This window comes from Erythrolamprus reginae, chromosome 3 (genome assembly GCF_031021105.1).
Source record: "Erythrolamprus reginae isolate rEryReg1 chromosome 3, rEryReg1.hap1, whole genome shotgun sequence".
Taxonomy (NCBI): Eukaryota; Metazoa; Chordata; class Lepidosauria; order Squamata; family Dipsadidae; genus Erythrolamprus; species Erythrolamprus reginae.
The window spans coordinates 199,117,303-199,141,909 of record NC_091952.1 but is presented as its reverse complement, the minus strand read 5'-3'; the positions used below and the strand labels follow the sequence as shown (position 1 = coordinate 199,141,909).

The following is a 24,607-nucleotide window of genomic DNA, read 5'->3' as shown; positions in this document are numbered from 1 at the left end:
AGGTTTGGGTCTCACGGCAGTAAAAGCTAGTTGTAAAAAGCTGTATGAATACAGTGGTACCTCTATCTAAGAATGCCTCTACTTACGAACTTTTGTAGATAAGAACTGTATGTTCAAGATTTTTTTTGCCTCTTCTCAAGAACCATTTTTCACTTACATATCCGAGCCTCTGAAACTGTAACCGGAAAAGGCAGGGAGAAGCCTCCGTGGGGCCTCTCTAGGAATCTCCTGGGAGGAAATAGGGCTGGGAAAGGTGGGGAGAAGCCTCTGTGGGGCCTCTCTAGGAATCTCCTGGGAGGAAATAGGGCTGGGAAAGGTGGGGAGAAGCCTCTGTGGGGCCTCTCTAGGAATCTCCTGGGAGGAAACAGGGCCTCCACCCTCCCAGTGGTTCCCCAATCGCATGCATTATTTACATTGATTCCTATGGGAAAATTGCTTCTTCTTATAAACTTTTCTCCTTAAGAACCTGGTCATGGAACAAATTATGTTTGTAAGTAGAGGTACCACTGTATCCTTACATCCCAGTAAGGGTATGGCTAGCTGAAGGGAGCAAATAAGCTTAAAATAGATCTATATTAGTCTCCCTTCATTTTCATTATCAGCACAAAGTACAGTAGGTTACACTTATAGATTATAGTTGTTGGCTCATGCCTGTCAGTTATTGGAGAATGGTCACAAAGGCAGCACGAGGCTTCACCCACCCAGCTACCATTTGAGTTCTTTTACCCTCTGCGCATGCATAGAACGCTTTGCGCATGCGCAGAGGGTAAAAGAACCCAAACGGCAGCATCCAGGTGGGTGGGCAGAGCCTCATGCTGCCTTCACGACTGGCTCTCCAACGACTGACAGGCACGAGCGAACTGGGAGCATTTTACCCCTGAACTAAAGGTTTTTTAAAGGATATGAACAAAAATTCCCTATTGGATTAGAAGAGAGTTCTAATATTCAATTTACCAATGGATTAGATAAGTACTTCCAAGATGTGAATTTTTTTTAAAAAAATAAATTAATTCCATTTTTATGACTGTCCAACTTAACCAAGTGATTCTGTGGGCCTCTCAATGCTAACTGATATAATCAGAGCTGGTGGCGCAGCAAGTGGAGTGCAGTACTGCAGGCCACTAAAGCTGATTGTAGATCTGCAGGTCAGCGGTTCAAATCTTATCACTTGCTCAAGGTTGACTCAGCCTTCCATCCTTCCGAGGTGGGTAAAATGAGGACCAGGATTGTGGGGGCAATATGCTGGCTCTGTTAAAAACGTGCTATTGCTAACATGTTGTAAGCCGCCCTGAGTCTAAGGAGAAAGGTGGCATTAAAAAAATTTAATAAAGAAATTTCAGACAACCCCAGCCAGCATCCTGGCCTCATCAAAGCGCCTCTTGCAGAAGATGCTGAAGATGAAGTTCTTCCAGAGCGGTTTGTAGATTTAGTGGCTGATGTCTGCATTTTTAATATGGGTTTGGGGGATTATTTATTAATTCCTATATAATTTATATTTACCATGGATATTTCATGCTATGTGAATTCATTAACTGCCAGGAGTCCTAGTAGATTATGGAAGGTCAAATAATTGAATAAATAACTTCAGGCAGAAGCAGGGTAGATCCTGCATTGAAGACGTTGAACTGAAAGGGCCGGTTCCAGCTTTTTGCCTTAGATTTACAGGTACAGTGGTACCTCGGTACTCGACCACAATTCGTTCCAGAAGTGTGGTTGAGAACCGATTTGGTCGAGTACCGAATTTATTTATCCCATAGGAAATAATGGAAATGGATTTAATTGGTTCCCAGCCCGTTAACTCGCTGGGAACCAATTAAATCTATTTTCTTTATTTCCAATGGGATAAATAAATTCGGTACTCCAAGCTGCAGGAAGGGTGGGGGCTGCTGCAATCCCGGCAGCTTAAAGGGGCTGAGGAGCTCTATAAGAGCTCCAAGCTGCAGGAAGGGTGGGGGCTGCTGCAATCCCACTCCTTTCTGCTCCTTTCCTTTCCTCAATGCTTCCTCTTATTACCTGTAAGCAGCTGCAAAACTTTCTCCCTCCCGTCGGCTGCAACGGCTTCCCTTCGAGGAACAACAGCGCCGGGAACGTCACGTAATGAAGGGAAGCTGCTGGAACGGCGGCAACTGCTGAGATGGCTCCGGCGGCTTCCCTTCATCACGTGACGTTCCCGGCGCTGTTGTTCCTCGAAGGGAAGCCGTTGCAGCCACCGGGAGAAAGTTTTGCAGCTGCTTACAGGTAATAAGAGGAAGCATTGAGGAAAGGAGCAGAAAGGAGTGGGATTGCAGCAGCCCCCACCCTTCCTGCAGCTTGGAGCTCTTATAGAGCTCCTGAGCCCCTTTAAGCTGCTGGGATTGCAGCAGCCCCCACCCTTCCTGCAGCTTGGAACTCTTATAGAACTCCTCAGCCCCCCGAAGCTGCCGGATAATGAACAAAATTTTCTCTGGCTGTTCGGTATCTGAATTTTTGTTCAGATACCGAAGCAAATTTTTGCCAAAAATTTTGTTCGTTATCCGAAATGTACGAGAACCAAAGCGTTCGAGTACCAAGGTACCACTGTATTACCTTTCATCTGAACATCCAAATGATTAGCCAGTTGTCAGCTGAAAAAAATGTGACTCTAAATTACTAAAACAAAAAGCACATGACATAAATGCACATGATAAAGGTTCCTTTAGTATTTCCCAAATATATACATAAAGGGTAATTATGCTATCTGGATATATTCCTCGATGCCTAGAAAAGATATAAAAAATATTTAATCGATCATCCGATTTCATACTTGCCAATTCAATCCCATTAAATTCAATGGCATTATTTTGGAGTCAGCATAGGATTGCAGCTTTAGTACTAACTCCAGGCCTCCGGTAGAAGCTCCGAGTCATTGTTTGCTGGAAGTTATGTTTTAAAAGGACAGAGACAGCCTTTTGTTATTCATTAGCAAATACAAATAAGTTGGGAGATTTTTTTTTTTGCCTAAGTCTTGTTTTTATTTGGTATTACTTGCATACATTTGATGATTTTAAAGGCGTAATTTTCAAATACATTAACATATAAGCAATTGTGTAATTAAAAATATTTTCAATTTTTCCTCTTTTTTTCTGGAAACACTTAAAAGGGTTGGGGTTTGTTTTACCCTCTTACGTTGTTTGGAAAATGAATGAGAGTAATGTACGAAATCCTATACTTTTTTTCCTTTGACGCCTTCAAATCAATGTTGAATCTTGGTGGCAGATAAACTAGTCCTTTTGGTTTTCTTTGCAAGATTTTCAGAAGTAACTTGCCATTGCTTGCTTCCTTGGACTGACAGAGAATGACTGAGCAAAGGTCATCCAGTTGGCCAGTTAAGGTACAGCTTGAACTCAAAGTCTACTGGTTTCTAGACTGGTGCTTTCAACCACTATACCAAACTGGATCTCCATTTGTTACTTAGCACAAGATAAATGTATGAGGCCATTTTTTCCTTGTGTTCTGTAGATCTTCTCACATATCCAACAAGAAGTAATGTATGAAGAATCTGCAAGCTGATTGGGGCTTGTTTCAGAAAGAAAAAGAGAGAAACAAAATAAACAAGAAACATCGTATAAATGCATTTTAAGTAACTATTTGATGTTAAACATTTCAAATTGGACAATGGGCAGCATTATTTGATAGGATCTCACCATCTCTGAGCATGATCTTTCCTACCACTTTAATTGCACTGAGAAAAACAATGGGGCTTTCTTTGACCATCACCAATCAGCAATAGAAATTTTAAACTGTGCTGATGTTTCTTGAGAGTAAGGCTTAAAACGAGAGCTTTCTGTTGCAGAAGACTACTTGTAAGAACAAATTGGCAGAGTTTTTAGTCCCACCGGTTAGGAATTGAACAAACAGAATCAGCATTTTGGATTGGTGATTACCCACTCTTTAGCTGTATGTTTTATTGCCTTAACTACTATTCACAGGATGGCTACTGGATGCATGAAATGGTTGATAGGGTATGTATGTGGCTTACTAGATGTTGCTGTTCTGTAGTTTTTGGCTTTTCCATCAGCATCCTTAAGTAAGGCATGCTGGGTGTTAACAGTTAACATTGCCCAGGAAAGAAGACAAGAGCAGCTGATTTAAGTCACATACTGTGCTTAATACTTAATACATAATGTGTCATTTAAATAAATATTTATACATTTCCTCCACATATGAACCCATATTTGGTCATTGAAAGAATTCCACCAGTATTTCTAGTATATACTCCAACTCCTATTGCTACTAATAAATGATGTTGTGACATGAAAATATGTCTGCTTTGGCAGAGAAATACTTGTGCCTTGCTATACCACTGCGGCATTTATGACCTTGTAGATTAAGTATGTTCTGTCTAAATATCAGAACAAGGAGGGAGACATATGGCTCATCAGCTGAACAACATTCACCTGCTCTCACCATCAGGCTCAGTAGTGAGAAAAGCTAAAACATGTACTTCAACAAAGTACTTTTGAAAGGCCACACATTCTCATACCTGCAAAAATGTATCTGCATTGTACCCATCCATGCTGAACCAGATTAATTGTGATCCTTAAGTGATATTCTTTATAGCATTATTTAGGAAAAGGGGAAAAGGTAATACTGGTTTTACACAGTATTGTTCCCTGAGACTGATGGAACTATCTGCATCATAGTGCAACATCGGTGAAATCCCTAGTTCCCAATAAAAGCAAAGTCATTTTGGAGAAAATAGGATATGAGCGCTGAATTGTTGTAAGAATATTGGCTATTGTTTAAACACAAGCATCCTTTAGCTTTGAGCTGAATCACGCAGTGACTCTCTTGGCAGCTCTCATCTTTAAATCAATCCATCAGTGTGGCTTTTATTTTTAGACGTATGATTTAATTATAGTGACAAAAGACTTCTGGTTCCTTGCCATCAAATTTCTATGGATAGGACTCTTTAGTTGTCCAATGCTTGGGATTCAAAGGCCAAAAGAGGCGTGCAGGATATGAACAAAGAACATATCTGCAGTTCCTAAAAAAAACAGCTACATCTCTTTCCAGAAAATAATCACGTAGGGACTATGAGACATGTTGGTTTTAGGAACAGCAGACAGAAAGAGGTCCATTCCTGGATATTTGAACACTATTTTGCATTTCAGAAATGCTGCACAGCCTTAAAAAGTAAACATTGTTGCATTAATCCATTGTGTCCCATTTAATATTTGGTAATTAATGCTAAAAGGAAATGATTGTAAAATCCAGTTCATTAAGAAAATATAAATGATTCTCATGTCAGCTGCATACAGATAGAGGATATCTTAGTGCAGGACTGTCAAACTTCTAGCCCACGGGCCGAATACATCACGCACTGACCACGTCCACACCCGATTTACGAAGAGGGAAAAGTCTTGATATGTCACATGGTGCAGTGAGTTTGACACCTTAGTGGGAGAAGAAACTATCAAAGAAACTTTGATTATTTAATTATTTTCCTCCCAGAGTTGAACCATTACTGAAATATCTGTAACACAACCAAAGGAACATATTTGAATTTGCCTTTCATTTTCATGCAAGATCTTGCAACTGCATCTTGGGTGCAAGATCTAGTTGCTCTACTCTTAGACAAATTATTAAGAAATCCAGAATAGGCATCAATAGCAGTTCCTGTCAAAATGAGATTCTTACATCCTGTCAATATAATGCATGCTCAGCCAATGCAACTGTACAGATTACAAAATTAACTCATTATAAATAGAAAAGCCAATATAGAAATACCCTGTACAACCAACCTACATTCTCTCTCTTAAAAAAAACCCCAACACTTAAGTAAGTGAGAATGAAAATTAAAACTGTATTGTCACACATTCTGACACTTGGAATGGCTGCTACAGGATTTGATTTGATCCAGGTTTCCTTCTAGGACTCGGACTAATTCATGACTTGAAGGACACTTGTATAAAATATCTTTGGATCAACCAGCATGTTTTTAAATAGTTGGTTTGATTTTTGATTTTCCAAAACATGATGGCATCTAATTACCCTTTAATTTCTCTTAGCACTTCAAAACAGCTTACTATGAAATGAAAATGAGTGCACAATCCAGTTGCTCTGCTCTTAAATTATTTTAAAAATCTAGACTAGGCTTCACTAGTGGTTCTTGTCAAAGAGAGATTCTAATACCGTGCCAAAGATAAGAACTGAATTGCTATAATACATGTTCAGCCAACGCAGCTATACACGAATTACAAAATTAATGCTCATTATAAATAGAAAAGCCAATTTAGAAATGCCAATCAATCTTCAGCCTCTTTTTTTTTTAATAAATCAACACTTGAGGAAGTGGGGATGAAAATGAAAACAGTATTATCACACATTGGAATAGCTGCTACAGGATCTCAAAAGATACTGGTATTGATTGTTTGTGACCTAAGAGAGATCCTTTAAATCATGGGTCTCCAACCTTGGCAAGTTTAAGACTTGTGGACTTCAACTCCCAGAGTTCCTCAGCCAGCAAAGCTGCTTTAGATGTTACTTCTGACACCACAAAATAGAACACTTTGTAAATCTCATGAAGTTGACATTACAGCAAAAACTCACATTTATGGACCAATTAGCAGGAATGGATATTTTACAAAGCATGAATTACATAATTAAATTATTTGATTTAGGCTTTGCCCAACTTTATTATATGGGGTAATGCCTAAGCTAAATTGAATCTGCTGAATATGAGGTTTTCTGAATGGAGGTCTATAAAAACGGAGGATTTTTTTTCTACTGGAAATTTTCTAACATGTTAAGATGGTTGTTAGCAACCAGAATAATGATATAGAGAATGCATGCTGTTTATATGTCAGTAACATAACCTTTCAATATATGCTGGGAAAAATCCATTTGAAAATCTAAAGCTATAATCATGTCAGAATTCAACTCATATCATCCCACTTTATAGAGTTTTAAAAACGAAATGTGTCATTTGTTCTACTTCATTATCATTCCAGACCAGAGTGAAAAAAATATAGAAAGTGTTTAAAGAGGTTTTTCTTCTAAAAAAGTGATGGTGGAGTGAGGAAATTGTGGCTAGATTAAATGGAACATAATACACTGCCAAATGTAGTTGGGAATACCTAGATCCTGACAAAAGCTATAACCAAGATTTTGTGCTACTTCTCAACTGTACTATTTTGGATATTTGTGCAGTTCTGTCAATATATTATTAAAGCTGTGCAATGCTTTGGATTTGATTCTGAAAGGGGGGGTTGGAACATATGGAAATATAAAGCTATCGTGTGTTGCAGCTCTTTAAAGCAGCTGCCTTTATTCCTAGGTTCATGGGGCAACACATCCCAGAAAGAATAGATCCCAGAAAAAGAGGCAACTGCTTTAAATTGCAGATAGGGTTATGATATGCATAGAACTTCTACTTTTGTACTTCCACACACTCAGAAGTACATACTGTAAAATAAAATTTAAAGTTTATAGTGCTATGATGACCATATTGCATCATATCTTATACTTACTATAATGGCACTGAATCATCATGTTTTGCTGATCGATATTGGTTGACTCACAGCACAGTACAACATTTATCTTTTGGCAGTGGCCGATCAAATTAAGCTATTAAATATGACTGACAGCTGTTTGGATAGCAGGTTTCTTGGTGATGTTGAAATAAGCATTTTAGGATTGACTGAAATCTTCTCATTATGGATCAATATTTGGTTAGTATTATTATGTGAAAGTTATGAATATTTTAAATTGTGGGGCAATTATGATATATAAAAGCAATGTATTTGCTTATTCTCAGGGGAGGCTGAGCTGGTAAAGAAATCCTTCCCATAATTAGATTAAGGTATTTTATATTCAATTTTACAATATATTAAGCTAGCCCAAGGGTAGCCAAAGTTGGCTCTTCTATGACATGTGGACTTCAACTCCCAAAATTCCTGAGCTAGCATGATTGGCTCAGGAATTCTGGGATTTGAAGTTCACAAGTCAAAAAAGAGCCTACCCCTGAGCTAGCCCATAAAGAAATTAATATTTCCTATAGTTTTAAGAAATGGATTTGGCTTTCACTATTCTTAAATATTGAAACACAAAAAATGCTTAAAATATGCCTGGGATAAACATATATCCATCCTAAGATAAAATACAGAAAATAGTATAAGGGCAGACTAGATGGACCATGGGGTCTTTTTCTGCCGTCAGACTTCTATGTTTCTATGTTTCTATATGATTTGGCTATAAAAATCAGAACAAAGAGGTGAAGGTGGCTGCTGCAGAACATTTTATTTAATGCTGTTTACTGGTCCATTTACATTTTTAAAAGTCCAGTTATAGGATCTGTAATGCATAAAATAGGATTTCCAACTTACATTAAAGATTTTACTTTGCTTCTATGACGGAAGAAATACTTAAGGATATATTCTGTTCCACCATGAAGATTTAGAAAATCCCTAGTTCTTATACTGAAAACAAAATTTTGTTTCTTTTGTATAAGCATTTAGCAGAAAAATTAAATGCTACCTAAATAAGTTTTGTCATTGTAAGCGTTATTTTATTTCATTTAAAAATGATTCTTAATGCTGTTAATTGATACATGTGCAGTAATACTCAATAAAGTACTAATAATTTGATTTTAGGAATCTGGTTGTTCAGCTGTCCAGAGTGCTACCCCTTTTTACTTCTGATAATACTATTACAAAAATAAAAGCAGTGCAGACTTTTTTACCTGCACCATCTTTTGCCTAAGTATTCAGCTGTTAATTCTTTGAAAAAAGTATTCCATACTAACAAAACATTAAGAGATGCTGGCTTGAAAACCACCTTTATCTAAAGATGGGGAAAGGGTGTGCAGGTATGCCATAGCAAAAACAGATGGGGAAATAGTATTTTTAAAAATCAGTAAAGTGCACAATTATTGTCAAACATTCTATTCCTGCTGTTCCATTGAATTTACTGAACAATCATTGTGGATTACAATTTGGCTTGAAAAGAAAAGAGGCTTACAATGCAAACAAACACCTGGTAGGTGCTTCACCTGAAGACTTTTATAAGAATTGACCAATGCAATTCAAGGACATCCTACTCTTTGGATGTTGGCCCGTTTCCTAGATCCACCAAGGGCAGAAAGATTACAAGTTGTTTAGATCTCCAACGTATTTCAACATTTAAATGCCAAGGTTTTCCAGATCTGCATCTTCCAGGCCAACAATCGCATCTGATCTCGAGATCATGAAAAGTTTCTCTTTATTTGTATACTGTCTCTGAATTTTCAAAGGCTGCTGCTCTGTTTGTTCCTTGCTGGTGCTCTGTGAGGAGCCAATTTCCTCACTGGAGCTGACGTCACAGTCTTCAGGTGCTTTATGGGCTGGGGTATTGGCAACAGACTCCAAGGAGGTGCCCGACTCCTCCAGTGGAGTGTAGCCCTTATTGCTTCTGTACGGATCACATGGAGTGCTCTGGGGACCTTTCTGATCCACAGATGGTATAGGCAGATGAGAATCCCCCAAATCGAGGGATCTGGAGTAGCTGGAAGATGAAGCTTTAGCTAAAAGACAGGAGTCAAGGTCATTGCTACTACCCAATGTCTGAGAGGGCTCAGGGAACAGGGATCTCCTGGAATCAGGGAGGCAGCTTGTGCTCTGGCGTCGAAGCACTACTTTACGCTTGTTCATCCTGGGCAACACTGTCAGTTCCTGCGCTGTGTCTAGGTAACTGCTCCTAAGGTCTTTTAGACTAAGTTCAAATTCTCCCCGAGGAATTTCTCGGCCGTCCCGTTCGCCCAGCAGCCTCTGCCAGTCACCGTAGTGTCTATCAGCCGTTTCCCCCTGAGCCAGTGGCAGCAATGTGAAGGTGCTCAGTGAGGAGCCCACAATGGAACTGGCAGTGCTGTGTTGGTCCCAATTATCTGTGGGGGTACAAGATGGGTAACGGGCGCTTTGGGCCAATGCAGCTCTTTCTTTATAGATGCTATAAACGGCGTCAGCCAAGCTGGGTATTTGCTCTTGTCTAGAAGCAGGGAAGCAGCGAGGTGAGGAAGCCAAGTCAGGAGGGGAGTGGGGTGCGCTCACAGATGGGTGCCAGGTATTCTTGGGAAGCATGGCAGTGGCTCCTAAGGTTTCTCCTCCTGAGCTGCTGCCAGGTTTAAACTCCACCCCACGAGATTGCACACAGTTAACAAAGCCATTTATCGGGACCGAGGCCACAGCAGAGGGAGTCCCATCCTTTGGCCGAAGACTGTGTGCATCTATGACAGTGGAGTACAGGTCCCTCAGATTGATAACCTTAGTCTTCTTGTCACGATTTTCATGCAGCACTGCATTGGCACAAATGAAGAGGAAGATGCCAATACCCATGATGAGGGGCCCAAGCACTTTGAGCTTGTCTGAATGCAAATATCTAGAGAAAAAATGGAAAAGCAAATTTGTTGAGCTGGAGGGTGATGAGGGGGCAGGAAGGGGTGGAGAAAGTGCTTTCTGGTTGCCAGAGAAAGAAGAATTGATGCCTTCTAGGTAAGATTCTCTGGTTCCTTGTGTGTGGTTCTTTGTGTGGCTTTCAGGGGCATTCCCATATGATTGCAATAATGGGCTGTGGCCAAGGTTCCCTGTCCTATAAAGAGGTTTGGGCCAGTAGCCAATCACAGCCAAGGCAATCCCCACAAGCAGCACTAGAATGCCACAGACAGCAATGAGGCCAGAGAGGGAGAAGATTTTGAGCTTGCCCTTCACCACCACCACATCATTCTTGAGCTTTTTTTTTGCTTTGCGCTTGTGTTTGGAGACTTGGCCCTGAGGCCGCGAGGGATCCTGTTTTCTGGCTGAGATCCTCAAGAGGCCTCCAGTGGCAATCATGGCTAGCTATCCAGGAGGTTCCCTACAGCATCAGCTCCTGTGGAAAAACAGAGTAAAAGAATGTAAGAGTGATGATCTCTTTTAAAGCAATCTTTCTGAAGTCTGCTCACTTACTATTGACTAATCAGCCTCATGTAAAGTCCTACATGAGATACTACTGTGTTTTCCCAAAAATAAGACCCAGCCTTATTTTTTTCCACCAAAAAATGCACCAAATCCTATTTTCGGGTGGGGTGGTAGTCATCCACTGACTCATTTCACTTGCACGGCATCAGAGGCCTTCAGGAGCATCTTCATCCGGCAAGGCCAGCAAGGCTTTCCTGTTCTGTTCTATTCTGTTATTGGTTGAAGAGGCCTTCAGGAAAGCCTTGCCGGCTGCAGAAGCAATTGGCCGAGGTGTGCAAGGCCTGGCTGCAACTGTCCAAAGGTTAGTGGTAGGGGTGCTCCAGCACCCCACATCCAAGCTTAATTTTTACCTGTGCACCCTGGCATGGGCACGGTCTTTATTAGGGCTTATTTTGGAGGTAGGAATTATATTGGGCGTGTGTGTAAAAAATAAAGTTAGGACTTATTTTCTGAGTAGGTCATATTTTCAGGGAATCATGGTACCTAGATAAGAGGAAGAGAATCCTTTACAATAACCTATTGGTTTTATTATCACCAAGCTGACTGTATAGTTTTAGGTATGCTGCCAATGGATCATCATCTTCATCATCTACTGCTGGATCAACTGAGAAGCTTAATTTTCTTTTTGCTTACAATAACTTAGCATCACATGAAGTGCTAAACATTTTCTTCTATAAATATGAATACTAATAAATAAAGGCTTGGAATTTGTTCTAGAGGGAACAAGATGAAATAGACAGAAAAGATGCAGGTTTAATAGTTTGGTACAGTATTTCAATGTTTTGCATAGAGGTCCATACATGCTTTACTATTGCATAAGAACTTTGCACACCACTACGGTAGCACTCTGGAGCCTGATTATATACTTTTTATCTATAGGTTATATTAGCTCTAAATAACTTTTCTATCAAAACAGCTATGCTTCTGTAGGTTTTAATTACCTCTGTATTCTTATATTTAAAAAATATATACAAATTTTATAATACAATAGAAATGAAAGAAAATAGGAGAAATAGAAAAAAGAGAAATGATAAAAATTAAACAAAATTTTCAATTCTGCTCTTTCTTCAAAATGGTAATCATCATTTCCCCTCCTTCTTTAGCCCTTTCTAAACCCCAAATCCATAAATTATTGGCCAAGCTTTCTTTCGGGAATCATTTAAGGCTTCCAATCTTTTAAAGTCTTTATTGTCCCTCTTTTTCCCCTCACCCAAAGAGATCAGCTTTGCAATTTCTACAAGGTCTATCCATTTTATAATCCAGTCCTCTACTGTAATCACTGATTTCCTCAAATAGGATTGCCTTTAAAGATTGTTCACAGACAGCAAATAGAAAGTGCTGAAACCAACAAACTGTTGTGGCTTAGTGAGTGGAAAACAACCATTCATATCAACTTAATTTCTCAGCCCAAGTAAAATGCTGCTGTTGATTTTTGAAGACTGAAGGATTGCCTCTTTCATATTGCTACACCAAAGCTTTTCAATCAGCTCCAATGGCCTTGCTGTTAGGTCTACCTCTACCACTGCTTGATTTACAGGGATCAGATGAAGACTGTTTTATTGGTAACTCCTTTATTGTAGACCTTTTATTGGTAACCGGGCAAAATCTTTTCATCATGAAACTTGGCAACTACTTCAGTCAGGAAGAACACTGTTTATATATGGAATTTATTTTATTGTTCTATAACTATGTTTTGGTATCCGTTTTATGGTCTTTAGTATTATTATTTGGCTGATTTGTTTCATTTTTCTTGAGAGCTTAATGAATTAAATTCTTCCTTAATCATGTAGACAAATAGCTTATAACTGAAAATGAATTACACTGGTAAATAAATTATCCTAGGATCAGGGTCCCTCACCTAAAATTCATGCACGACACCATCTGACTGTAACCCAATTTTACATCTGTCTAGTGTACACCCTCAACTCTCAAACTATGTTAATTTGTCAACATTTCATATTTATTGATAATCCTATCTGCTTCTCTTTCCTTCTGGTCACCATGTAACAATTCGACCTTAATATTTCCTATTATGTTATTTAGATATACAGTACTAATGATGAAAAAGTATAGTCACACCTCAACGTTTAATGAAACTTCATTGTACAGTGATCCTTCGATTTTCGCGGGTTCAAACTTCGCGAAACGCTATACCACGGTTTTCCAAAAAATATTAATTAAAAAATACTCCACGGTTTTTTTTCTATACCACGGTTTTTCCCACCTGATGACGTCATACGTCATCACCAAGAATCACTTCTCTCTCTCTTTCTCTGTCATTCTCTGCTTCAATCATTTCTCATTTCTCTTTTTTCTCCTTTTCTATCATTTTTCTCTCTCTCTCTACCTTCCACTCTCCCCCCTCTTGCTCTCTCTCTCTTTCTCCCTCTCCCTCTCTGTGAGAACGCCTGCCCCCACCTCTCCTGCAGCCCCCTCGCTGATAGCTGGGACGAAAGTGGTCTCAGCTAAGGGACTGTGAGAGGGGCGAGGCAGGCATTCTCAAAGCGCTCAGAGCGGCTACCGGCCGAATGAGGAGGATGAGAAGCCGTAGCCACCAGCGCTGCTGCAGGAGGACCCGTGTCCGAAGAAAGCTGCTGAGAGGGGCGGATCGGGCGGGCGGGCGGTAACGGCGAGGTGGCCGGAGGCGCTGGGGGTTGTGGGGGACAGCCGACATTCAAAGCAATCTTTGCCGGCCTCCGCACTTTCGTCGCTCCCTACCCTAATTTCAAGCTCGGCTCCTTGCGCTGCCTTGAAAAAGGGTGCGTGGGGGTAGTTTTTGGCTGTCCATAGCCAAAAATGCTGTTTTTACTTCTGCACCGCTACTTCGCGGAAAATCGACTTTCGCGGGAGGTCTTGGAACGTAACCCCCGCGAAAATTGAGGGAACACTGTAATTATATAAACTATCTCTTTAACTTGCAATGAAACTGCACCTTAAGGAGCATTTCTTCTTAAAAAAACACACTTGGGAAAATGATGTGAAAGCAGTGACAATATTCTTGTCCACACTTGGTTCTGATTAAAAGTTCAAAGAGATGCTATTGTGAAAATTATTTGTGACTAAATGCTTTCACGAAGACAGTTTCATCAGACCCCTGGAAATTTTATTATGAGCAAGTCAGTAGCAAAAAATCTAGTTATAGATGTTCTTAGTAATGATGTCCCTATCTGAATGCCAGGCCTTAAGTTGCATAAGAACATGAAGGAGTATGCTCTTTTTGTTAGCTCCATGGATGGGTATCTTTCTCAAGATTTCACCATGTTTACTATGGCTTTAGACTAAATAAAAGTAGATGGAGATGATGTATCATGTCATATAATCTGGAAAACTAAAGCCATGTTTACATTAGTGAATGCAATAATGTATATTGACATGTATATAGGGGGAAATGAATGTTACTCATGTTTAAGACTATACTAGAGTATTCTTGGAAGTTACAAGTAGCATATTTGACCATATGAGTAGCATGAGTAATTCAAAGCATGTACTTCAAACTACTGAAACAATGCATTTGTATGCAAAGTAGGTAACATAATGTGGATTGTAGAAGGCTGTAACAGGCATGGATAGTTGAAGAGGTAACTTAATTTCGCAGCTTTATTCTAAACTGTAGCTCATATTTTTTTCCCGTGTTGCATGAAACTTTTCCTTTGTATATCAATCCTTAAGTGAAACTGGAACATTCAAATCCCTTAAGGGTCCTCTACTGTAAATATAAGTCTACCCATTCAACATCAATTCATTCTAAATTGACTTCTGCCCCATATTTCTGGTTCACTATGGGTAGTGAGTACTTTGAAACTTTCTTAACTCTGTCTCAAATCTTTACAACTAGATGTATGTTACAAACTAGTCTGAAGGTTTCTATTTCATAGGCTTTGTTTTAAAAAGGACATGGTAGCATTTATTGAGAATTTTGTTAAGAATCTTGAGATATCTTTTGACCCCAAATTTTATTGGGTTTGGGGTTTTTTTGCTACATACCACATCCATTTTACTTCTGTTCTGGCACAGATCCTACGAGGAAAAAAAATTGTGGCCCAGCCTGATGTATGCAGGAGGAATAAAAAGATTTTGTCATTCCTTGCTTGAACATTAAAGGAATGTAAAAGGAAATCTGCCAAGTTAAATATTTCCTGACCTGATAATTATGAAATGATTAAGACGCAAACAATGTTGCAACACATGTATTCAATTCTCCACTGCAATATTTTGTGGACTGTTATTCTAGCACATAACAGAGATAGAACTAGAATCAGAAAAATACAAACAAAACAAGGAGCTTTTAGTTTCATAAAATAAACTAATAAGGAAAGCCAGGTAGACAAAATTATGCCTGGTGAAAAGTACTGCATAAGGAAAAAAACTTTCTTTTTATAGTACTATAATCTATGACCACCTAATGTATCTCAATACTGTGGAGTAACTGGTCCATGTAATTATTCAGCACAAGATAGAAAATTGTCACCAATGTGTGTAAATGAAAGAGTATCAAACATATTTATGGAAGTCATGACACTAATATTCAGTACTAGAAAAAGGATGCCACCAAATACCAACTGGCATAGCACACAAACTTGGAGATGCATTTGGGCTCATATTTTACTTGCACAATTTCCAGAGATAACTGGCCCTGTTAGAATACTGGTTTAGATGGGCTTTTGATTGATTCATCAGCAAACTATATTTGTATGCATGGACATCAGGAGTGAAAAACAAAATAAAAGTGCTGATTTCTCCCACCCTTCCTTTCATTAACTGCTCATATTAGAGAGTTATGAAGTATAATTTAACCAAGCATTCCTACATGCAGAAATGTGAGTCGGATGGAAAAACGCATGATACTTTTGAATTAGCAACTGGAGGCAAAAGGTGAAGGATCTGTGGGAAGGTCAATCAATTAAAGATTAATTTCAACTATTCTATAAAAATACTTCACAAACAACTTTATATCTGCCAATTACAGCTTAGATCATCCCTTTAAAGTTATTTGTTGCAGTTTTGGCTTTTTCTATATAACAATAATCAATATTTAAACATTTTGCATTGTCTTAAAAGGATTTAAAAAAAAGCTTGATGAAGCCTTTAGCACACCTTGTGTTCCTGCCTATATTTAATATTTCCTCTTTTTTTGCCATGAATGTGTACCCTTTTATGGAGATTAGATGAACTAATAAGCTGTTTCCTGGTTTCAGGCTATTGTTTTTGAATGAGGCCAAAAGATTAGATTGCACAAGAAGCTTAGTAATGGTCATCTATCTTCCAAAGAAAAAGGAATTAAATTAGAAAATGTTGGAAATGAAACTGGTGTGTATTGGGTCATTAGCATTATGTATATTATATAGTGTCTTGAATAATATAGGAGTTTTATTTAAGTTAGACTTTCTATTTTACTGTTGTTATACAAAAGAAATAATCCGATTTTAATATCAAAAGCTTGTTTTGATCAAGTCTTATCAATATTTATTTTCTATATAACAATATTTTTTAAAGTTTAGGGGATGAATATATTATCTGGACACATGCCCGATTAGGAATCATGTACTATGTCCAAGGTAACTGGTTATGTAACATCAGTGAATTTGCAGCCTATCCAAGAAAGAATGCAGTGGCAGTAGAAATACACAATATTAAACCTGTTTTTTTAAAAAAAACAAAAGATACTATTTTGAATAATACAGGGAACAAAAAGGTCTCTCTTGAAAAGCAGTTTGAAATAATATGCAAGATTTTGTTTATATTCCTGCATGAGGTTTTATAATCAGTTATTCAAACAACTGAATTCTGCAGTTCTTCACAAACTGTTCAGAGTTGTCTGGAAATATTAATTAAGGGCCATTCCTTGCTTTTCCCAGAGTGAATAAAATACATTATAACAGCAATCATTTCAATATGTCGCATAAAGTTAAATCTTTTGCCTTGAAAACAAAAACGAAACCAGCAGTAAGCTAGGATTTCCTTCATCAGCTAAATTTCCACATTTCCTTATCACCACCCCATTCAACAATGTTTGATTAAATTAAATGCCTTGCCCCCCCCCCCCCCCCCCAATCCTTGATTCTGACAATATACTTCAATTAATTCATCAACCAATATGATCTCTTCCTTCCTCTTTTATTGTATTTTAAAAGATTTCACACACAGAGAACCCAAATATTCCGCTTTTAATATAGGGGGGGAAAACCCCATTCTAGGATACATACAGGCAGGATCAGTGTTAACTAATATGGAAAAGTAAAAGACTCAGAGTTAGAATTTCTCAAAGGAAGCCCACCTACAAGTTCATTAATATCATGTGACGAAATACTCTCGATTCTAGATGGACGGGTCTTGGGGAACATGCACAGAGAGATTATTATATCAAAGTAAGCCACATCAACGAATCGGTATACCATTACCCTGCTACACAACCAAAGCAATTCCAGATGGTGTTTTCATGCCGTTTTCCAGGATTTCAGCAGCGTTTCAAGTCTATAAAGGTCTACAAGGGAGTACATGCATGCTAGAAGCCCAAAGAAAAGCTACTTTTCCTCCCCTTTTCCCCAACGGATAAATGAGTACAAAAGAAAACCAAACGGGGGACGGGGGGGGGGGCAATAGCCGTCTGGCTATCATTTTAATGCAATCTTCCCCAAAGAGCAGCTTGTTCTTGGGAGTTTTTTTCCTGGCTGCTGCAAGTCGAAACGTGCCTGCAGGGACGGAGCCTAATAAAACATTATGGCTGTCATCATACCTGCTGCTCGGCTGTCCTACATAACGCAATTAGCCAAGTGGCCTGTGCCTCCGGAGGGCAATTTGCGAAAGATGGAGCTAAGAGGATTCCCGGCATGACGGACAGCCCGGAGGGGGGCTAAAAAAGGTGGCCGCGCGGAAGACCGCGTTTCGCTTTCGCCGCGGGGTCGGGTTAAAAAAAGGGAGACCGGCGCCTCGTCCCCGAACAAAACTTCCCGCCGAAGAGACATCCACGTACGGGCGCTTTTCCATCCGCCGAGGCGGCCGGTTGAATCGCCTCAACTCGTCAGTTCCCTCAAAGCTCCCGAAGGACGATTTCTCTACGGTGTCGTTTCCCTCTTTTTTGGGCGCCCCCCGAGTAGAGGAGAAGCTGCTACGAGACCCACCCCCTCATGGTGGCGGCCCAAGGCGGGATTGGGCTTCCCAGCCCCGCTTTTGTGGCGGACCGGGGGTGGGTGGGCGAAGGATAGGGAGGAGGAGGGGGGGAATGGAAGCTGCAGAATCCCCGGGTGAGTTTCTGGTTCAAAATGGCAGCATTTAGCAAACGCAGAAAGCAGCTCCGTCTGGTCTCTTACCAGGGAAAACGGGGGCTGGTGTGAGGGGAGAAGGAGGTCAGAACTGCAGCCAAGTTCCTTGGAGCCCAGAGAGAAATCCGGGAGAAACTTTGCAGGCCGGCAGGTGGGCGTCGAAGACCCCGCGGCCCCTCCAGCCCGCCCCCCGTCGACTCGCAGCCATCTCCCCCCCCCTTCCCCGTCAGAGCAGCGAGGCTCCCGCTCGCCTCAGCGTTGGTATATCCGCGGCCGCCACGCGCGGCGGCGAGCAGAAGGAGTTTCGGCAAAGTGCGTCGGCCGCCGCTCCAGCCCGCATCCTGCCCGGCGCTCCGGATTTCGGGGGTCGCCCTCCGCTTCCCTCCCCGTCCGCCTTCCCCGGAGGCTTTGTTTTGGTTCGGGGTTGCGACTGCGGCCGCCGCTCGACGCGGAGACGGCGTCTCCTGCCCGGCGGAGGTGCTGCTGCGACTCTTGTTCCTCAATGGCTCCGTGTGAAAGCGGCTTGCTGTTGTTGCTGCTGCTGCCGGCCCGACTCGCCGCAGTTGCTAGGATACCGGAGCCATGACACAGGGAAATTGCTGCAGGATGGCAATCATTATACCTTCCAAGCTTTCGTCCCGTCCCCCCCTCGCCACTTTAGGAGGGACCAGAACCTCGCCCCCACCTCTTCCCGCCGCGCTGTTGCTGCTGCTGCTATCTCCTCCCCTTTCTCCCAGGCCACCTGCGAGCTCGTCCCTCTCGGAGCAAGCAAAGCAAGCAAGCCGCGGGAACAAACTCTTCCAGGGGGCAAAAAAAAAAAGCCCTTTGATACACTCTCTCCATACAGTCCAACGGCCGGACCTTTGAAACGAGCAACCCCCCCCCCGTCCCTTATTTTTAGAGATTGCTTTGGCATCGTTGGATGGGCCAGGAAGAAGCAAAATTGAAAATGCGGGGGGGGGGTTGGGTTGGGGGGCTACTGCTTTTCTTTACATACAGTCTTTCGCTTCCCTTTGCTTTTGCGCCGCCTCCCCCGCAGCTGCTTAGCCTGCAAAATTCAGGAAACTTGAAAGCACGCTCTGCACTAGTTTCATTGAAGGCAAGTGACTCAGCTCCAGAGTGAGTATGCTGTGATCTACGTTGGGTTTTTTTTTTAAACTTTTTAACTTTTAATTTGGATTTTTTGCACTCCGTCTGCTTGAAGGACTTTTTTTCAAAACTATTGTCTTTTAAAAACAACAACACATTATTTACTTGAGTTGTGTATTGTCCTCTATCCCGGTTTGGCACTTAACATTCCTTCGGAGTCTTTGGAGAGGGGCGGCATACAAATCTAATAAATTATTATTATTATTATTATTATTATTATTATTATTATTATTATTATTATTATTATTCCACTTGCAACCGTTTGGATGGTTTGTTTTGGACTGCCCCAGCTTTCTTTCAACTGGCTTGAATAAATTATTGTGAAAATTAATTCTCTGAGTCCTGTGGGTGATTTAGTAGAACTCATAAATAATGGAAAATACGTGGATGGTTTTATTTTTGTACGTGAACAGACTTTGCTGAAGAGACAATTGGTTTTTACTTTCTTCCAAACCGTTATTTCAGGCCATGCTTTTTTTTTACTGTACATACTGTACAGTTTAAAGTGTTGGAGAAAATCTGTACATCTTCCAAGGTTTACCATTTTATGCTAGGTAAGACTAATACAGGTATTATTACAGTTTTGTGGCGTAATCCAAACCATGAGAATGATGTAGGTCCAAAGACTTCACATCCTGGTGTTTCAAAGGAGTCCCAAGACCTTTTATTGGCTTTTTGTGGAGGTGACTGGAGCCTCTTTAAACAGGTTTGTTTTCTTCTGTTTCCACAGTGTTCGGATTTTTTCAGCTTTTCCTTCTTTCAAATTTCATGCTATTTTTATTGTCATGTTTCATGTTTTACATCATTTGTAAACTATCTAGGGTCATAGAAAAATCAGATAACATATAAATATAATGATAATCTGTATGAAATGAAGTGGACTCTTAAGATGTACCAAATCTCAGAGACTTAGTTGGCTATCTCTCTTAATTTAGGCTGCAGTTCTGAACACACTGATATTTCATCCAGGTAAACATCCAGTGCTGCATAGGTCCTAGTTTATGACTCACCTATTCTAGAAAAAGAGATTTATCTGAAATAATACTCCCCCCCCCCAACCTAATAGTTTGTGCACAGCTAAAGAAAGCTCTTAGTTTCCTAGATGTTTCTTTGGACTTTTTGAAATCATTTTTTTTGGGAAGTTTATGAATTGCCTTACCTTTCCTAACATTTCAACCTGTAAATGCAACCCTTTTTGAAAAGACTAAATTACCAGCTTAGGATCATGATAGGTTGTTTTTACCCTCTTTAGTTCTGATAGATACTGTAGATGATTAATGTTTTACAGATTGAGGACCACATTATACAGTACAGTAATCTGATGCAAATAAATCCTGCCTTTTTCCAGTTTTTCAGACCTCTTCAAAGAGCACTCTCAGTTTCTTGGACTGTAAGCAGTATTATCACACAGAGCAAGCTACTCAGAAGAGAGGCAAAGAGCTTTTGAGCTGCACCTGCTACAGAGAACTTGGTGTGAAAGGCTTGTGCTGGTGTTAACATATTAAAAGACACAAAGCAGAGAGAGGAGGAATATGTGTGTTTTTGCAAAGGAGAAATTCAGTTGGATACAGGGGTGTCTATTTTTTAATAGTGCACAATAGGCTAATGAAAATCCAGGGGATAGAATAATAATAATAAAAACCCTAGCTGCTAAAAGGATTTGTAAAATCTTGGCTACGAGGCCCCAAACTATGGTGTTTGGCAGAGGACATGCAAATGCCAAGATCAGAGTTGTTTTTGGTCTGCCATTTATCTATCAGAAGATCTTCCCGTCCATCCATCCATCCAATTCTTTGGTTCAGAGCTATTTTATTTGAAATACAGTATGTATACATTCAGGGAATAAACTACATGCTGTCTTGAACTACATTTGGGATTGTTGCTTACTATTGAAGATACAGGCTCATCTGATTTGCATAAATCATTGGATTTCAATTATGTAATTTATATTGATTGTAGCTATTATAATTATTATAATTATAATGTATTTACATTGGCAAAATAGATACCCAAGAAAATGCTAGGCTAAGAAATTCAATGGAACTGCCTTATTTTTATTGAAGTAGAGTTCTTTCTTTCTTCCATCCTTACTATTAGCAATTAGCTACAAGCCTGTTGAATAATATAGTAATCAGTAATATGGAGACAGATTTAATTATTTATACAATGCTGTAGGTTGTCCTGAAGAGAGAGAATACAGCAGCCTATTTTTTTTTAAATCTACTTTTGAGCACTCTTAATACAAATAAAAATGCCTATACATGTAGTTCTTCAGCCTTACCCCCTCCCCCTTCACTGCAAACACCCTAGAACTGTGATGGTGAACCTATGGCACATGTGCCGAAGGTGGCATGCAGAGCCATATCTCTGGGCATGACAGCTGTCACATGTTGCTCTTTTGGGTCTTCATCTGCATGGGAGTGCTGGAGAGCAGAAGACCAGCATGAACACAGGAAACCGGAAGCTCAGATTCCCAGTGCATGAGGGCATGCATGCGCGCAAGGGAGCTGCTCTTCCAGTTTCTGGTGCTTACCTGTGCGCTCCCATTTCGGCACTCAGTACTGAAAAGATTTGCTAACATTGCCATAGAATTACTTTGCTGCAACCCAGGGTAGCTTGGGGTTGGGTCTTACTTTTGCATAGGATGGATCATACCTGAAAATATTGTTTCAGTGATTAAGGACCTAAATCAAATGGTCAGTTTGACCTGTGAAACCCAGATCTTTGCCTTCTTACCTGTACTATAACAATACTGTTACAGTATTTCTAATTCTTTTTTTTTTAACAAAGGCTGGGTGCATCTGACTTTATAAGTAGCCTTGACCTCCATTGAAACTGAACAAAATTCTGCCCTTGGGCCAATCTGTGTTTCTTTTCTACCTCTACTATTATAGTGAAGCTTCTTTCCAGAATTACCAACCATTCAATTTCAGGTGCCTATAGATAAGGCAGTGCTTGAACAGTGAAATTCAACAGTGAGTAGAAAAGAAAAGAAACAAAGTTGAACTACTATATTGTTATACTCAAATCTGATTTGCAGTCAAACTAAGTAAATTTGAATATTTTGGTTCCATATACTGGTACTTGTGGATAGACCCTTTGTCCATTTCTGATGGTTACTAGCATAGTTTGAAGAGTTTTGTGCAGTATTCTTAAAATATAGAACATTAAAGAAGAAGATCATAAGCAACAAAAGGACATAAGTGGTCTATTTTAAGAACAACACAATCATTTGAGCATGCTATAAGACTGCTTTGGAAAATTGTAGATTTTCCCAAGCAGCAGGTCATGAGTGATTTTAGCTAAGTTGAATATCTTTCCAAAATTTTATCACTCATTCTATGTTTTAAAATATGTGGTTTTATTTTTTTATAAAGATAACTAAAAATTTATTTATTTAGTCAATTCATCTAGCTGTCCATCTTGAATAGATGACGGTGACAAACAATATTTAAAATTAAAGTTATTACAATGGCAAAAACTAAAATATAGAACAGCTAAGGAAAATACAGCAGTCTATAATACAACTCAGGGCCCAAGGGCTGGGTGGATCTGTACTGCTTTGCAAAAGAGCAGAAGAATTGGGGCCAACCTGAACTCTGGATGAGGATATTCTGAGAGTGGGAACTATGGCAGAAAAAGCTGGCTTTGTAGCCCCCCCCCCCCCCCCACTTGCCAAAGAGAACAATTTACAGTTTTGACAAATATCTGTATCAAATAAGATATCAAGTATCAAGTACCGTATTTTGGAGTATAAGACGCACCTTGATTTTGGGGGAGGAAAATGGGGTGGGGGGAATCTGCCTAGCGTCCATAGCCTGGTCAGCTTCAACACATTCTTTTATTACCTGTGAGGGCTTTAAAAATAAACCTTATTTGGAGAGAGTAACAATGAAAGAGCTTGCACGTGTGTAAGAGCTCATCATTAGCACATCATTAGGGCTGGAAAGAAACATTCTGAGGAAATAGAGCAAAGAAAAAAAGCCTGCAAATACTTAGGGCTTGGAAAACATTCTTTGCAGAGAGTAACAATGAAAGAACCTGCAAGGTAAGAGACTGGGAAGATTGTTAGCACCTAGTTAGGGCTGCAAAAAAGGGAAAAAACCTACATTTAGAGTATAAGACACACCCAGATTTTCAGGAAGGAAAAAGGTGCATCTTATACTTCAAAAATACAGTATCTTATTTAAGATTGGGACAGTGTTAAGTTTGAAGAAAGATGTTCTGGACTCCAGATAATCCTCAATTTACAATAGTTCATTTAGTGATCATTCAGTGGCGCTGAAAAAAGTGACATGACCATTTTTCACACTTATGACCTTTGTAGTATCCCCATGATCAAGTGATCAAAATACAGATACTTGGCAAATGGTTCATACTTATTATCATTTGCTGTGTCCCAAAGTCATGTGATCACCTTTTGCAAGCTTCTTTATTGGTTAGCCCAGTGATTTTCAACCTTTTTTGAGCCGCGGCACATTTTTTACATTTACGAAACCCTAGGACACATTGAGCGGGGGGAGGGGAGGGGCTAAAAAAAGCTTGGACAAAAAAATTCACTCTCTTCCTCCCTTTCGCTCTATTTCTCTCTCCCTCCCTCTTTCTCTCCCTTCCTTCTTTCCATCCCTAATTTTTTCTCTTCCTTCCTTCCTCTCTTTTTTCCTCTCTTTCTCTCTCCCTCCCTCCCTCCCTCTATGTCTTTCTCTCTCTCTCCTTCACTCCCTCTCTTTCTCTCTCTCTTGATTTCTTTCTCTTGTTCTCTTTCTCTCTCTTGCTTTCTCTCTCTTGTTCTCTGTCGCTCGCTCTTTCTCTCTCTTGCTTTCTTTCTCTCTCTGAGCTTTGCAGCACACCTGACCATGTGTCATGGCACACTAGTGTGCCGCGGCACACTGGTTGAAAAACACTGGATTAGCCTTCCAACAAGCAGAATAAAAAGAGTTCAATTATTAGGCATATTATATGTGCAGTAATGGGCAGCCAAAAATTTTACTGCCACACTGTGGGTGTGGCTTATTTTGTGGGTGTGGCTTAATGGTCATGTAACTTACTAGGAGTGGCTTGCCAGCCATGAGATCAGGTGGGAGTGGCTTGAATGATCAGCGTCATTCAAGTGAACTGCTAAGTCCTCAATTTACAGCCTTACCAGTGTCGCTCACGGGGGGTGACAATTTGCTTCGCGTTTCCCATGCTCTCCTTCCTGGGTTGCTCTCCCACTTTAGGCTGGGTAGCTAGGTGAACGGGTGCTGTCAG

The 24,607-nt window shown here is 40.1% G+C and overlaps 1 protein-coding gene across 5 annotated transcripts; it reads right to left on the bottom strand.

Moving 5' to 3' along the window:
- Nucleotides 1-2,963: 2,963 nt before the first annotated feature.
- On the bottom strand, nucleotides 2,964-18,927 carry TMEM200C (transmembrane protein 200C). 5 transcript variants are annotated; one of them, XR_011558708.1, is made up of 3 exons: nucleotides 18,257-18,901; nucleotides 8,980-10,860; nucleotides 2,964-3,534 (listed from the first exon to the last, which is right to left on the bottom strand). XR_011558708.1 is itself a non-coding variant. In XM_070747570.1 (2 exons), exon 2 carries the CDS (start codon nucleotides 10,821-10,823, stop codon nucleotides 9,141-9,143), a length of 1,683 nt encoding a protein of 560 aa, XP_070603671.1. In that variant the 5' UTR covers nucleotides 10,824-10,860; nucleotides 18,257-18,927; the 3' UTR covers nucleotides 8,241-9,140. The 5 variants fall into 5 exon arrangements, 3 of the variants coding, with proteins under 3 accessions (XP_070603671.1, XP_070603673.1, XP_070603672.1); XR_011558709.1 differs by having other exon boundaries at nucleotides 17,683-18,315; XM_070747570.1 differs by lacking the exon at nucleotides 2,964-3,534 and having other exon boundaries at nucleotides 8,241-10,860; nucleotides 18,257-18,927.
- Nucleotides 18,928-24,607: the final 5,680 nt, after the last annotated feature.

What these genes read in the sequence shown, in the direction of transcription:
- TMEM200C (XM_070747570.1), bottom strand. Translation starts at nt 10,823, where the DNA reads ATGATTGCCACTGGAGGCCTCTTGAGGATCTCAGCCAGAAAACAGGAT.